This window comes from Talpa occidentalis, unplaced genomic scaffold (assembly GCF_014898055.3).
Source record: "Talpa occidentalis isolate TD23 unplaced genomic scaffold, MPIMG_talOcc4v2.1 talOcc4.12, whole genome shotgun sequence".
In the NCBI taxonomy this organism is placed as follows: domain Eukaryota; kingdom Metazoa; phylum Chordata; class Mammalia; order Eulipotyphla; family Talpidae; genus Talpa; species Talpa occidentalis.
This window is the reverse complement of record NW_023601212.1, coordinates 68,895,301-68,912,091: the sequence shown is the minus strand read 5'-3', so window position 1 is coordinate 68,912,091 and position 16,791 is coordinate 68,895,301. Positions and strand designations below refer to the sequence as shown.

Here is a 16,791-nt window from a genome sequence, read left to right as displayed (position 1 = left end):
CTATGGTCTATAGATATGACCCTAGTGGAAACATTTTGATAAAGATGGCTGTTCATTGTTAACTTTTCTAGACTACTTTAAGAGATATTTTTCCCTAGCTTGAGTTTTAGATGCACAAACAAGGACTTGCCAATTGCAAGTTGCTGACAAAATGTATGTTTACCATAGAGGGAGGCCAAAAGAACACATGTACCTGAAAATACATGTTAAGTTAAAGAAGATAAATAATCCTTCTCAGGTTAAGTTTTACACAAACCACTTCATTTGAAATCTCCGTGGAAGAAATCTCCAATTTTGCCAACATATATGTGCATAAGAAATTCTGGAATTATTAGAGAATTCATGGCACTAGTCTAATCCCAAGCCAGCCCTAAACACTCGCATGCACAATCTCTTAACTAGCATGTGCCACTGTAGTGAGCACAGAATCACTGTTTAAGAATGACTACAATGAGAACAAGGATGAGAAGGGCAATGCAGACACTTTTAAGCCTTGATGGCCCCGAGCGCCCAGGGTGGGCACAGGCCAGGCTGCGGGTCCGCAGGGGCTTGATTATGCGCTCCCTCTGCGTCATGATGGCTTCCCGGGCCCCAGCCCAGCTGCCTGGCCCCTGCAGGCGGTACTGGTATGGTGTGCATGGTCCAAAGAAACTCCTCACAGCCAGCTTGGGATCCCGCAGGAGGAGGGAGAACAGGTTGGGCTTCACCCCTATTTCAGAGGCAATGTCGTCCATGTAGTCTACATAGAACACTCTGCGCGTGTCCCGGGGGCTATTCAGGAACCTGAAACCCAAATGTGGACAAATCAGAAACTTCAACTCAGATGACCCCCTGCATCCCTCCCTCCGAGCACAGTTAACATCTAAATAATGGATGACGTTTGCATGAAAGGATACTCTTGGGGGAAATGAATTAATAACTATTGATGACTTCTCCAAAAGTGAGAGATAAAAGCGTTTTCTTGTTCTCAGTTACCTTAGTCTCAGGGGCTCTAAGAAAATATTTATGCAAGTGTGTTTTTTCTGCCTCAAATTCTTCCAAGGGTCTTGGATAGTAGTAAGTGGGTTTCAGATAACTTGTGTCCTAAGAATGATGTTCTTCTCTTCTTAAATCCTATACTTTGGCCATGCATTTGATTCTCAATCAGGACATTGTGTCATTTTCGTAGGCTGATAATGAGGACTAAGACAGACAAGTCTTGCAGGCCAGTTATTTAGGTGTGTGTGGTTAATTTGCTGTATTACTTAATGTATTTCAGTATTACTGAAATTCAATTCCTGATCCACTTTCTTAAAACCAAAGTTACTCTTCTTAGGATGAAGCCTTTTGATCTCTGAGAACATACTGTGACACTGACATTGTAGGTTCTAAACACGCATTTCTTGAATAGAAATGGATTACTTTCCCAGCCTGAATGGTTGAAAATAAGTTTCCATTAAGAAGATTTGGCACAACCTACAGACTTCTGACATCCCATGAGAATTTCAGTTGGATTTGGTAATGATTTGCCAACTCAATCCCCACAAGATTTATTAGCCCAACTTCGTAAAAGAATGAAACAATCCTTCATTTCATTTTACATTTTCACATGCTTTACATCTCTGAGACTATGATGTGACATAAATTCATAATTATATGTTGTACCTAGTGTTCTACCAATTTTAACCAAATTCTGATGTTTTCTTAGTGGACCATTCTGCATTAATTCCATCCATAAATATCCCACATATGACATTATGCTTGGGTAAGAGGAAATGGAAAATTTAAAAGTTGAAACCCCATTAGGCAAAGAGACCCAGATTCTCTGATAAGAAAAATATGAAGAATGCTTGATAGGCAGAAGGCTGCATCTAACACTTTTAATTGACTTTCAGCAAGAAGTATCTTACTCTGCTTCAATTTTTTCCCTCTTCTTTGTTATATCAGCCATCATGCCGCTCACTGAAGGCAACTTGTTCAGTCCTAGGAAAGAAGTTCCAAATTTGAACAATCTTAGAAGATAGGATTTCAGGAGGACCTGGATATCCTGAGGAGTCAGTTTGGTGGAACATCGTCAGTGAGGTAGCACAGGTGTGGGGGAGGTGGGTCCAGGAGCTACTCAGGTTTGCTCTCAGCTCCTTGTTTTATCAGGTGCACATACAAGATCATGTCCTTGGAACACATGTCTGATGAGTTCACATCTTGACCTCAAGGCCCACAAAGAAAGAGGGACTGAAGAGTCTCACCCAACGGATAAGACACAAAGTAGCATGAGCGTGGTCTCATTATCAGAGTATTCGTTTCCCTCGCCTTCAGATAGTAAGGTACACTTTTCATTTAGCTTATAATGTAGTTTACAAGTATGTGTTGTGGCTGCTAGTGGTGACTTGCCGTCTTCTGATTGTTTTCACTAAAGAAAGATTTATTCTTAATTTTCCGTCTTAACTCAGAGTGCCCACCTTTCTATAACTGTCCTTCATTTCTAGAATCGATAACTCCTAAATTTTTAAAAACACAGATGTTCCATATAAATTGGGAAAAATTTTAAAAAATAAACAAACAAGCAGAAATATTACAATGTGATTGGCATAATTTCATAAAGGTGGGTTTCAAATCTGTCTTCATTCATGTATTCTCAATGTTAGAACCAAGAAGGAATTATACTAAAAATGGTTACTCATCATTTAGTCAATATTTACTGAATGCCTATGAATACCTTCAAAGGTGAAGGTGCATCATTGTTCATTCTTTGCAACCCTGAAAAACACATGTAAGTATTCCCATTCCAATGAGGAAATTGTAAGATCCAGTAATATGTCAAGATCATCTGCCAGTATGTGGAGGAGCTGTAATTTAATTCTTCCTTTATTTGACTCTAAAATCCTTGAACTCTCAATGAGTCATGGTGTGGTGCACTGTGACTCTTGTCCGTTTTATATTTTGAACTTGAGAGACAGGTAAAAATGTTCCCTTTGATAAAGACTGATTCCAGAGTGATATTAGCAGTCTTGTTAAGAAGGATAACTGTTGTTCCCCACTTTTCTCTAGGTTCTGATATCTTATTGGTCTTACTTTCTATGCCATGCTATGCTATGCTATGCTATGCTATGCTATGCTATGCTATGCTATGCTATGCTATGCTATGCTATAGTACACTATACTAATACTATACTATACTACACTAATACTATACTATACTATGCTAATACTCTAGTCTACTATCCTATACTAATGCTATACTATACTTTCCATATGATACATACCTTATACACTACACATTACTTTCTATGAATTACTGGTCTCAATTTCTATTATCTCCTTGCTATGCTTAAAGTATTACTTGCAAATACGCTGTGTTTTGGTGATAGCTTGAGTTACAGCTTTTTTCATCTTCAGTTGCATGCAGAAATCCTGAAGATTAAACAGCCATCAAATACCAAAGTAACAAATCTCAAGTGGCAGAATTTCAGAAAACTGCAAAGGTTCATTTCACATGTGTTTTGCAGTGGAAGACCTTTGCAATACCTCTGAAATCACACCATCTTTAGATTTTTTTTTCACTGTGCACAAGGTCAGCACGTACCTTTAAATATATGGGCAGCCCATCGGCTCTGGATTTCTGAGGTGGGGATGGTGGCGCCCACTGGCTGAAGGATGCCAATGAAAGCTAGTGTTGGCTTCTCTAGCAGAGGCGGGAACACATATTTATACATGGTGCGCTTGCTGTCCAGAATTGCTGGGTCATTTTCCAAAAAAGGGAAAGAGAACTTGTATCCTGTGGCAAATATAACAAGATCGATGTCTTCTTCTGTGCCATCCTCAAAGGTGACTGATGTCTCAGTGAATTCTCTTATATTTGGTTTCATCACAATTTTTCCAGAAATTATGTGATTGGGTAGATCATCACTGATAGTAGATTGGTGGCTCAGAAATCTGAAGAGAAAATTGAAGTTCAGAAAAATTTATCTAGATCTTCTAGGAGAGGAGTTGAGCCAAGAGAATGCTTAAAATAGTTTTTAGTTGAGCCAAAATAAGTGAAAGAATTACATTTTTGTTTTTAAAAAGATCTTTCCTTTTCTCTAAATTATTTACTGATTAAACATTCTGTATATATCAGAATACTAATGATATCTTAATGATTATGCAAGGAGAATATTTTGAAATTTGGAATATAAGCTTATATCAGTTTTATTTAATATTCAAAATTCTTTAATAACAACTTTTGGAAGGGCCTCCCTGTTGGTGTAAGATTGAGCACAGCTCTGTGAAGCCGTCTGCAGCCTCTGCAGCAGGAATTTGATCCCCAGCCTGCCCAGGAGTTACCCACATGGCGCAGCAGATGTCTCCTGTCTCGCCCGCCTGCTCCCCTCAGCAGTGTATTTCTGTCAGTCTGCCTGTTCTGTTCCCCACTCTGTCTCTGGTGAATGCTCTACCATGCACACCTCTGGCCTGTAACCCTGACCTGTACCCCAGCTCTTGTATGCATAAATAAATATATCTTTAAAAAAAATTTGTAGAGATTTTGAAAGAATGCCATGTGTTCCTTTTGGAAATGAAAATTGGATCATATTCAGATTGCCATTTTATTTGGAGACCTTACATGCCATTTTAATACATTTTACCAACATTATTTAATTTTGACACAATTAGCGTCATCTTGGACTCCCTACTATTTCTTATATATACAGCCACATCTAAGGACTAATTGCTTTGACCCTAACCTCTACTGTGAGTTTGAAAATCATCTCTCCTGATGCCTGCTATGTGCCTCTGTATCCCAAACACAAAATTTTTAAAAAAGATTTATTTATTTATTTATCCATGCAAGAGCTGGGGTACAGGTCAGAGGTGTGGGGTGGGGGGTGAGAGGATTCACCAGAGACAGAATGGGGAACAGAACAGGCAGACTGACCAAAGCACACCGACGGGGCGGGGGGTGGGGTGGGGGGAGGATCAGCGGGTGAGTCAGGAGAGGTCTGCTGCGCCATGTGGGTCTCTCCCCAGCCAGCTGGGAATCAAACTCCTACTGCAGTGGCTGCTGACAGCTTCATAGGTTGCGTCTTAACCCTTGCGCGACCAGGGAGGCCCCCAAACACAAATTTTTAATCTTACATTATAACCAGCTTCTCCAAATCTTTTAAAATTGCTTTCCTTCTGAATTCATTACGTTTGTGGATTCATTACCTTTGTTGACGATTATGCTCTCAGTCACTCAGTTAGATACTGGATGTCAGTGCATTAATTATATTATTACTTCTATCTTATGATATTTCAACATATCAAAGAGACTGCTGGCTGGGTCGAGGCTGCCCCTGTCAGTGCTAGCTAGTTTTCAGGAATAGCAAAGGGCTTAGCACATCTTTCATTTGCAAAATAACCAGTACCCTGTCTACAACTCAAAACACCTCCTCATGTAGCTCTCAATCAACTAATCAGTATTTCCCCTGTTCTAAAACATCCTAAGGACAGATGCCAGTCTGATGAAATTGTTCACCCTAGCCAATTCTGAGCTGTTCACTCTGCTCTGCAATGCATTTCCCATGGAAACCCAGTAAAAGTTGTGGTTGCATCTTTCCTTTCACTCCTGCTTCCCCTGACCACACCTACTGCTGCCTACATGTCCTGAGGGGCATGGCACATCTCTCAGGAAGTGCAAGTAATATGTTCTTCTCTCTATGGCATGGACCTGTCCGTGTCATCAGTCAGCCACTTCTATAAATTGAAATCCTATTAGACAATTTTAATGCAGTTGGAAAATTAAGACTATAATAAACCCACACAAAAGTGTTGAGCATTTGCCATGTGCTGAGCACTAGTAGACTATATATGTCTTTTTCTCCTTAATGCTCTAAACAGCACTCTGCATTGGTGCTAATGTGATCCCCATTTATCTGCAAGGAAAGTGGGAAAAGTTGTTAAGTAAATTTGACATCACACAGCTAGTAAGTGATAAAGCCCTACTTAAGCCATTGTTGCTGGCCTCAGAGTTCTGTTCAAGGTCAAGAAAGCAGGTGTGGCATTTTTAAGGTCACCCTTTGCCCAGGGTCTCCATCTTATCACTGGATATCACCAGACTCCTGAATCTTTCTTTTGACCTGGAAGATGGAGCTGAATTTTATGACCTAACATACAATCTGCTGCCTGTCCACCATGTGAAAGTGTTAGTGTCTAAGAGAGAAAGTAGCCTGAAACCATGAAGGGTGGGGACATGAAGCCTCCGCCACATTCCTAAAGTTCAATATTTTCCTCTAAGGTGAGTAGAATAGTCCAAAGAAACATAAGGATGGAAGCAATGATGATGATGTTCAACTACGACAGCTGTAGTCTATTTTCAAGGTGGTAGAACATGAACTCTACTCATCTTTATCATCAGAGGCAAAATTATTTTTTAAAAAATCCTAGATCATACCTGTGCTTAGGTTGCAAACCATAGACATCATGGTTAAATCGAGCATTTAACTTTTTCTCCATTAGTCTGTTGGTTAAGGATGCAGGCAGCAAGTTGTCAAGGAGAGAGTTAAAACGAGTGAAGAGAACAATGTCCATGGGCATCCCACTATCCCAGACCCGGTTCCAAATCCAGGAACCTGTCCTTGTGCTGAGAAACACCTAGAAGAGAATGCAAATAAGTGAAAAATAGGGCCTCACAATGTAACTGTTTCTTCTCATAGGCTCCTGCTCTCAGAACTTCAGATATGTGTCTTTGCTTCATCAGGTGAAATGGGCAAGCATTCCCTTGCCTTTTTAGCTAGAAGAGTACCCTGATCCTCAAAGACAGATATATCAACAGATACATTTGTACTGTTTCAAATACACACAAGCATACATCTACATGTTGTTTATGTCTCTAGGGTCTCCCCAAGCCTCCCTCTGCATTGCACCCATCACCCCTTCGATCTTGCTCCAGAGCAGTGGTTGACATCTGAAACTTCTTAAATCCTAACTTCTGGGAAACACAATAATGAAGAAGATAGAGCTCAATAAATTGACACATAAGATTCCACTCATCTGCTAAAGACTGTTTAAATATCAGGAACACTTAATTCATGTCCCTAAATATAAGTATGAAAGAATTGGTATTGGAGATCATGTGAAGTGTCATGTCAATGAAATATAGAGGGATTTGAAAAAAATGGTACTTAAAACCTTTTGGTTCTCCGGTATTTTCATTTTTAAATCTCTTAGCTGAGCTGATAAACCCTACATGCTCTGGTAAAAACAAACAATATGTCACTCACTAAGCTCTGAAATAATAATTTCATTCTCAAATTGTAAAGTTTTTTGGAATGTGTTTCCAAGATGTCTACGAAGCATCAAGTGCCGGGGTAGATAACAAAAAGGACTGAAGCAGTGTGTGCACACACGCTACACACACTTCACACAGTGCTCCATCTCAAAGAGCACGGGTCAGGTTGCACCTCAGGAAAGAGTATTTTAGGATCCAAACCTGTGGGGTTACACGACTGAGCTCACTTGCCAAGTCAACTCCAGAATTTCCAATACCGACCACAACGATTCTCTTCCCCTGAAATTTCTCTGGACTCTTGTATTCCCAACTGTGCATATATTCACCTTTGAACCTCGTGATCCCTGTGGTAAAGAAGAGAATTGTTCAAACTTTCGTTCTTTTTTTATTTTATTTTAACTGCTGGCATCCTCGGAAGCTTATTACTGAACTCAAAGACCATCCTACTTAAATCTCAGTTGCTGGCCCTCTGATGCCAGTTCTGTGGGTGGTGCTCAAATCTCCTGATAGAACAAATCCTTCTACAGTGTAGCTTCAGAATGTAAATTACATGATCAAACATATCCAAGGGTTCCTAAGAAGATCATATCTGTTTTTACTTCTCTATATTTTGCCAAGTCTTCAAAGAGGATCTCAGCTCCTATTGAGGTAATCCTTGTCAGTCATTGCTGTTTATTCAGCTACTGCTGTGGACCCAATTCCCTCTCTTGCTTTCCCAAACCAAATTTCTTGTGTGTCTGGCTGATTTCTACTTCTACTGGGATCAATACACCTTCCTGCTGGCCCTATTCACTCATTCTCCTACTACAAATAAATGTTCCAATATAACCTATAAGATCTCATGCTGACAGGTGTAAGGACTTCCAACTTTTACCCACGAATTTTGCTCTGACTTTAACAAAACCTCATATGGCAGAGGCTTAAAAGCTGGTGGAGGTTTTGCAGTATTTCATCTTTTAAACAATGTTCGTGTAGGGCAGGAACAGACACGGTGCAGGTTTTCTAAGATCCAGCAGACCAGGTAAAGGAGGAGTCAGAGTCCTGGAGCCCTCAGTGGCTTTTTGCAGGCTTTTATTGAGGTTTACACGTACACAGAAGGCAGGAGTACTGGGAGGCAGGGAGGCTGGCTGTCCTCCCAGCCCCAGCAAGTCTTCACTCTATCTGGGCTTTCAGTGTTCTCTGCTTCTCTCTTGGCTTCTCTTTTGGCTTCTACTGGCATTCCCGTGACGCCGCCCTTAAAAGCCCAGTCTTAACCCAGGTGAATCCCATCTACTTATGCCCACACCCTACTCCAGGTGCCCGCCATCAGGCATGCATTCAGACCGCAAGGATCCATCATCTATCCTGATGGTAGGAGGGCAGAAAAACCTGACATTTTTCCTTACCCTACAGTTCGGATCTGCACGTCTGGGTTTCTTTGCTCCCCCAGTAACACTAGATGGTCTTGACTGTGGTTTGGTCTTGGCCCTGTTTCCTTTTCTCCTACAGAATATGTTCCAAAGCTTTATTTCCTGGAAGCAGTTCTTCAATCTTTACCTAGAAATTTCCTGGTGTGGATCTAATATCATTGCTCCCAAATCCCATTATTGCCCACTTCAATTATCCATGGGTAGGACAGAATCCATATGTGAATCCTACCTGAAGCTCTTTCAATTATTTCGCTTTTTCTTGGTGTCACTGTTTTCCCTCTTACTCCCTTGATAATATTTTCTGCTCCCCTCTCTCATTTTTATAAAACAACAGTATTTTTATAAAGGTCGTAGGTGACTTTCTCTATACCTAAAAGGTACTGTGGTTTTGTTCCTCAAAGCTCTGTCTCCTTTTCCCATGAGAAATGTTTCTCTTCCATCTTGAAATGAACTCTTTGCCCCCTGGTCAGTGTGGCAGGAGACCAGAGGTCAAACAAACTTATACATGAATCTCAATTTTTTCAGCACTAGTGATATTTATGATGTAAAAAAGGGAAACTGCTTTACCTACTATATTGGATTGTGTAGGGTAAGGAAAAATGTCAGGCTTTTCTGCCCTCCCGCCATCAGGATAGATGATGGAACCTTGTGGTGCTGAATGCATGCCTGATGGCGGGCACCTGGAGTAGGGTGTGGGCCTAGGTAGATGGGATTCACCTGGGATAAGACTGGGCTTTTAAGGGCGGCGTCACAGGGATGCCAGCAGAAGCCAAAAGAGAAGTCGAGAGAGAAGCAAGAGAAGCAGAAGCCGAGAGAAGGCCGGAGAGCCCAGAAGTGAAGGCCTGCCAGCCTCCCCGCCCCCCAGCACCCCTGCCTGCCATATGCCTGGTGAACCCCAATAAAAAACCTGCAAAAACCACTGAGGACTCTGACTCCTCCTTTACCTGGTCTGCTGGATCAGAACACCTGCGCTGTGTCCATTCCTGCTCCTTACAGATTGCTACAAGCATCCTTTAAAAGTTTCCTGTAACATAAGAAGTGTTTTAAAAAATAAGTTTAATGCTGTCCTTTGACTGTCTTTGCTCCCATTCCTCTCTTTCATGTTTATGGAAGAACTCGGGGATCTTTCTGCATTTGGCCTCAATCATTCTCCCTCATACAGGCAGAATCTGCCTTTTTTCCTATCTCTGGAAATGGCAACGCCATCGTGCAGACCAATAACATTAGAGTTAGCCTTTGGTCTTGTTTTTGAACATATCTGACATCTGGTCCATCAGCAAATTCTGTCATTTCTGTGTTCAAACTATATATAGGATCCATGCAACTGGGAGTATATCAGCAATTTTCATTTTCATTTTATCACATTTTGAATAATTGGGCTGGTCTTTGAAAGAACATGTATTACTTGATTTTATTTTATTTATTTGTTTTATTTGAAAATTTTAAATTTTTTATTATTTTTTAATTAATTTTTAAAATTTTTTACATCATTGCTCATTTTTAAAAAAATATTTGCTTCCCCCACACCCCCTCTCCTTTAACCAGGAATAATACTATTGATTTTGAAAATAAGGTGACTTTTAGAACAACAAACTTTCTTCAAAGACAACAGGAGCATCAATGGTAAAACCTCCAGAAACCAGTGACTTCCCATTTATTACGACATACCTGGAAAGCTCTCCAGTGGCAAGACAGGCTCAGAATAAAGGCCAGTACACACCATGATCCCGTCAAAGACATAGGACTCCTGCTTCCCCTCAGTCTCCACCACCACATCCCACTGTCCCGTGCAGGAGAAGTCGGGACGCTTCCTCACGCTGCATACCCTCGTCTGGGAATGAGGCAAAGAGACTCGTGACCACCCTTCCCAGCTGCCCTCCTGCCCAAGAACTCTTGACCTCAATAAGTAAGATGGACTATACCTACTCTCCTCTGGGACTTCATAACAGCATTCCATTAAGGTGGTTTCCATATGTTTAAGCTGAGACATGGTCCACTTTGTTCCCAACTGTCATCCTGAGTGTGGTTAGTGCCAAGCCAATTCCAGCTGCACAGTCAACCCACCATATTTGTCTCCTGAGGGAGGTGAAGCGAGAAGTTCTCGCTGCCTTCCCTGGAGACGTAGGAAAGCTAGCTCCCAAGGCTGAGAGGAGCTTCTCTGAACTCTGCTCTGGCCTGGCTCCCTTCCCTACCGGGGGGGTTCTGCAGTACAGAGTGTTCTCTGCCCACTTACCAGAAACCGGATGTGCTTTATGAGGTGAAAGTGTCTGACGTACATCCTGATGTACTCCATGAGTTTGGAGTGGTGCAAGTAGTTGGGAAAGTGATCAGGGAATGGGAAGTCACTGTAGGCTGTCATCTCCTTGGATGTGTTGCTCGTGGCAGATCTGTAGATACTTGGCCGGCCCCCTTCAGTCTTCTCCTGCCGAGAAAAAGGACAGTCACTGGCTTTAGAATCAAAAGTATGAGGGTATCCAAATATTACCTCAGTTAAAAATTTCTTTAAAGTAAAATAAGTGGAATTAAAGGTACAGTTAAAAAATAACCCCCTTTACATGTCAAATTAGGAAACTCCTGCAATTAATTCTTTCAAGCACAGTGTGCCTGTTTTTCATTCCTTTCATTAGGAGAGACTTGTGGTAAAGAGAACCCTCGCATATAGTAGATGGGAATGTAAATTGTTGCTATCATCATGGAAAGCAGTGTGAAGACTGCCTCAAAAATTAAAAATAAATTTCCATATTCTATTATGTATCCCCATATTCTGTTACATATTTATGTGTCCCCTGAGAATTACTAAAACACTGATTTTAAGAGAGTTATGCCTCCACATGTTCACTGCAGCACTTTTTACAATAGCCAAGAATTGGAAACAATCAAAGTGCCCATCCATATATCAGTGGTTAAAGATGTGTATGTGTATATTCAATAGAGTATCACTCAACTACAAAAAAAAAGAGAAAGGAATCCTGCCATGTGCAAGGAGACGGATGTCCATATGAAGCAAGACGATGGAAAAAAAGCATACCATATAATTCCACTCTTATAAGGAATAGAAAGACAGAAAAAATAAATGAATTTGAAAAACATAAATAAACTTTTAGAATTTAAGACCAAATTAGGATCTACCAAAATGCAAAGCAGAAAAGGCATTAAGTCATTGGGTAAAAGGGGTGAATTGCAAGGTGAAGGATAAAGTGGACTTTTAGTGGCGAACTTATGGTAGTATATACATTCATTTACAATAATGCACAACTGAAACTTATTTAATGCTATAATGCAATGTTGCTTTAATTAAAAACAAAACATAGCTACAAAAAACCAAATAATTTTGGGGTAACAAACAGACATTAACAGAGGATAGAAAGCGCAAACATAGAGAAATGTATGTGAGACATGAGAGTAAAGGCGGGACTTCCTCTGTAGGCACAGTGTTTGTGGTGTCAGAATCCTGGGCAAAGGATTTTAAGGGGTCTGACCTATTCGAAGTGATGATAGGGAAGAACGGAGCATAATTAGATTGGACTTTCTTTGTATTCTTCTTTATTATTGGCAATTTCCCCCTAATTACAAAAGCAGCACATGTTTAATATATTGTATAGTGAGTGAAAGGGTACAATATCACTCACGATGATCACTTTAAACATTTTGATGTATATCCTTCTAGTCTTAGCCTTTTAGTCTATTTGTATCTCTCTATTATCTACTCACCTACACACATAGAGATAGGCACATAACATTTCAGCATTTGGCAGTACATTATGGTTTATAAGTAGTGTTTCCTATGCATTACTTGATCCAAACCTGAGAAGCACATTTAGGATATAATGTGCTTCACAGTTCAGGATATAATAGGAACCTACACAACATAAAGTATCTGTTAAGTGTATTAGCACTATTCCTGTTTTTGTCTTTAATCAAGACTAGACTATACTTAAATAATTTAAAGGAGACAATGAAGGAAGGAAGACTGAATATCAGTTGGGAAGAAGAAAAGATGGGGCTTCAACGATTAGATGCAGGTACTAATAAAAATGATTACATTGGTAGTTGAAGGATAAATTAGTGCAGTAATCTGCATTCCAATTTCCCAGATATGGAATATAGAGGTACATTCAGACTTACCTCGTATCTCCACAGTCCTCCAATGTCGTCGCTTACTTCAAAACAGGTGGGCTCCAGTCCTACCTCCAGGCAGTTCTTAAGGGCACCTAATCCACTGACCCCTGCGCCAATGACTGCAATTCTTTTGCCCGGCATTGTGTCTTGTATCAGGAGATTATTAGGAAAAACTCAGATTTTTGTCACCCTGTAATTTGTTCATATGATACAGGATCATTAGTTTTCTCCCTATTTTTGTCCATATGTCACTACCCATATGCCCTAGAGTTGTCTTGGAAGATCAAATTAGAGAGCATTAGTAGGATGCATTGTATACTTTTGCAAAGGCAGCTACAAAAGGCATTTTTTACCCTGTAAAATTGCTCCTGCCTCAGAATTCTGCCACCAGGTAGAAGGGCTATGTCAGCTGTGAAGACACATTTGCAGAGATTTGTACAACTCCTTTTCCACCCACCTGCCGCTTCCTTATTCTTCTTTTTCTAAGTCTCTTTCCAACCTGGAACAAATCCTGAAGCTTCACAATTCACAACATTCCTGTTCTGGAAAAGAAAAGAATAAGTTTTTATCCAAATGACTTGAATATGACAATTCATATTCCGTGTGCTAATGGATACTTTCTGAGATATGTTTAAGTCAAATATTTATATTCTGGTTTGTATTATTTATATATTTACTTACAAAATTGAACGATTTCTATATTTACTTGAACTTGTGGCTGTTCATCCTTAGGTAAAAGAGTCCAGGTAGCTATATTTTGTGAGGTGTGTGTGTGTGTGTGTGTGTGTGTGTGTAGTGAACAGAAAAAACTTCACAGCAATCTAAGTGCAGTGGACAGAGTGAGAGAGCTTATGAAGTTCTCTGCTATTAATGAAGACTTGGAGTCTAAATGAATTTGCAGCAGGGGGAGGCTGGGGAGAGTGACACTGAGAGCAGCTCTGCCTTTCACTCTCCCAGCCTAGGCTTTTATTAAAGATATGAACAAAGGAACAAGAAAATAGCACGCAATGGCATTTATGCTTATACAAATTAGTAAGTTACTGCTGGAACAAGATTTTATAGTAGGTAGGGAACATGTACACAAGCCATTCCATTCTCAGAGGACAGGTGTCAATTCTGGGCAGAAGTTCTGTTTGCAGAACTTCTAACCTGGAAATCTGTTTGCAGAGTAAATAGGTATTCTCAGAAGACTCCGGCTCTCCTTAGGGTGACAGGCTGCCAATATGTTCCCCTTTTTATTTTATTTTTTTAGAGATTTATTTATTTATGCATACAAGAACTGGGGAATAGGCCAGAGGTGAGTGTGTGGGGGTGAGAGGATTCACCAGAGTGGGGAACAGAACAGAACAGAACAGGCAGATTGACTGAAATTACACAGCTGAGGGGAGCAGCAGGTGAGTCAAGAGAGGTCTGCTGCGCCATGTAGGTAGCTCCCTGGCCAACCGGGGATCGAACTTGTGCTGTAGAGGCTGGGGATTGCTTCATAGTGTGGTGCTTAACCCCTTACGCCACCAGGGAGGCCCCCCTCGTTGCTTTTGATGCAGAGTAAGCATAACTAGCTTTGGCAAAGCCTGTTCTTAACAAATCATACTTCGCCCTCTGGCTTGACAGACTGTACATAACAAAACAGAGAAGAAGAAGCAATATGACCATTTCCAGTAGGTCATACACATATGTACAAAAATATTTACAAGGGTTTAATTTAGAAATACCATCAGCCAATCCTTCCCAAATGTCAACGTTTTCAAAGGTGGGTGTTTGGCTGTGGCCATAACAAGAACTTGTGACTATAATTGTAATTTTTTTTTTAAATATTGAGAAAAGGGTCCATTCCTTATAAATGGTGTTTAATCTGATTTGAACCAATTTAAGATTCATTATATTTGGTGTGAGTAACAAAAAACTGAGTGACATTATAATGGCATGGAAGACGCTGAGACCATCATAGATCCTGAACCCATTCAATCAACCAACTAGTAGAATCTTTTAATTGCTGAGTTTCACCTAAGATTTCTTGGCCGACAAATACTTGGGTTTCCCAAGTTTCTATAAAATATTTTTGAAAGTTTTGCAAGTATTCAAAGGTTTGTACTTGCTCATGCAGGCCCACGGCAGCAGTAGCTGCAACAGCAATGATGCTGGCTAGGGTGACAATGCCTGCATTCAACTACCCTTTGAATCTTTTAGTGTGGTGTTTTATGTAATGGAGTAACTGCTGCATGAATGTGCTAGAAGGGGTCCCTTGCCATGGTTCTTGGAGTTCAACTGGAACCCAAGTGGCTACTAGCTGTCTCAATAATGTGATATTTGGATCAAATTTCCAATTTGTCTGATTGTTGCAGATATCAATCACTACAAGTACCATGATACATGGAAAATAGAATTAATTATAAGTAATATGAACATTTCCTGACAACCAAACATATAGATTAAGCACACAGGCAGAAACAAAAATTTCCTTTTGGAAGGTAATGTTCATACTAGTATGACTTCTTTCTTCAGTATGATGTAAGCTGTCCCTCACACGTAGGGATCATAGCACAAGACACAGCTTCCAGATGGAGTCCTGCATAGGTCTGTGCCCCATTTTTAATGCTGGAGGTGATAATCCACCTTGGGACTAAATCATCGTATTGTTAGAGTGTAGAATGGTGTGAAAAGTGTTGTGAAGTTTTTGTCTATTTTCCAACCCCCATCCCAGGGTGCATGTTTCACCGTCTCTTAGTTCTTGCCCAGCTGCACTCATGTTTCGGGGATGTATGGGATGTAGATGCATGCTGAAAGTCGGAGCAACAAGAGTGTCAGCATATGGGTTGTCTTTAGTGAGTGCGCCTGGCAGAGGAGAATGGAGTGTATATGTGTGATATAAAGGGGTGAACAGTAATTTCTAATAAGTTGCTGTATGTCAAGGAACAGGGAAAACAATTGTTTACTGGGATTTTTAACATGAGCGGTTTCAAGAACAGATATGGCCCCAACAGCACACTTGGAGTCAGAAGCAATGTTAAGAGGGTCAGGAAAATATCTAAATACCATAAACAGTGCATAGGGTTCAGCTTTTTGAGCTTGAATTTTATGTGTACTAGGAGTCCAATATGCAGACTTAACGCAAGATGTGCCATCTCTAAACACCGTTAATGCAACACAGAGTGGTTGTGGGTCAGTTACATGTAGCACCACAAGCGGCGTTAACCATAACAAATTATTCAAGCTTATGAGAAGGATAATGTAATGTTATCTCTCTAGTGAACATGGCCCTGGAAATTTATCATTATATATCAAATGTCCATAAAGTATTGATTATATCATGATCAAAAGATACATAAAGAAAATCAGGGTCTTTACCAATTAACTGCCGGGGGCATTCATGTGTTTAAGCAAAAAGGATGGAAATAAGTGTAACATAAGGGGTTAACAAATACCACGATTGACTATTCAGGAAGAGAGAGGGGTCAAAACTTGGGAGGGAAGCAAGTTGGCAATTGCTGAATGGGTTGACCCATTCAAGAATTGCCAAATCAGGGAGGAATTGTGTAAGTAATCCTGTGGGCAGTGTGAAGTAGTCAAAACAAAAGCATGTATAAGGAGTGCATAATCTATGTGAGATAACTGACTATTTTGTACTGTTGTATTAGTGATTTGTATGGTCACCTGTGCCTTTTTAGTCATGTAACAGGGAGATGAGGGATCAGCATCTCCATGCAGAATGTCAAACAAAGGTCATAACTGGATGGTGTTTATTTCAAATAGAGGTCGAATCCAATAAATGTCACCAAGTAACTTGAAAATCATTAAGAGTACTTAATCTTTTAATGTTAATGGCCACCTTTGAGGCCTGATGGTATGTGGGTCCATTAAATATCCTAAATAGGAAAACTGTGGTTGTTTCTAATTTTTTAGGAGCTACTCTGAGACTATATTCTGAAACGCTTTGTTCAGTGATCTGAAACACATACTCATTTTCCTTAGAGATTTAGAAGCAATGAGTATGTCATCCATATAGTAAATGATGTAAGATTGGGGAAACTGGTTTCTGAC

The 16,791-nt window shown here is 40.3% G+C and overlaps 1 protein-coding gene across 1 annotated transcript; it reads right to left on the bottom strand.

Moving 5' to 3' along the window:
• Positions 1 to 428: 428 nt before the first annotated feature.
• LOC119242281 (flavin-containing monooxygenase 5-like) lies at positions 429 to 12,894 on the bottom strand. The gene is made up of 8 exons (XM_037508012.1): positions 12,760 to 12,894; positions 10,868 to 11,056; positions 10,303 to 10,465; positions 7,427 to 7,569; positions 6,389 to 6,588; positions 3,563 to 3,912; positions 1,890 to 1,962; positions 429 to 783 (listed from the first exon to the last, which is right to left on the bottom strand). The coding sequence occupies exons 1-8, from the start codon at positions 12,892 to 12,894 to the stop codon at positions 429 to 431; spliced, it is 1,608 nt and encodes a 535-aa protein (XP_037363909.1).
• Between the last annotated feature and the right edge of the window lie 3,897 nt (positions 12,895 to 16,791).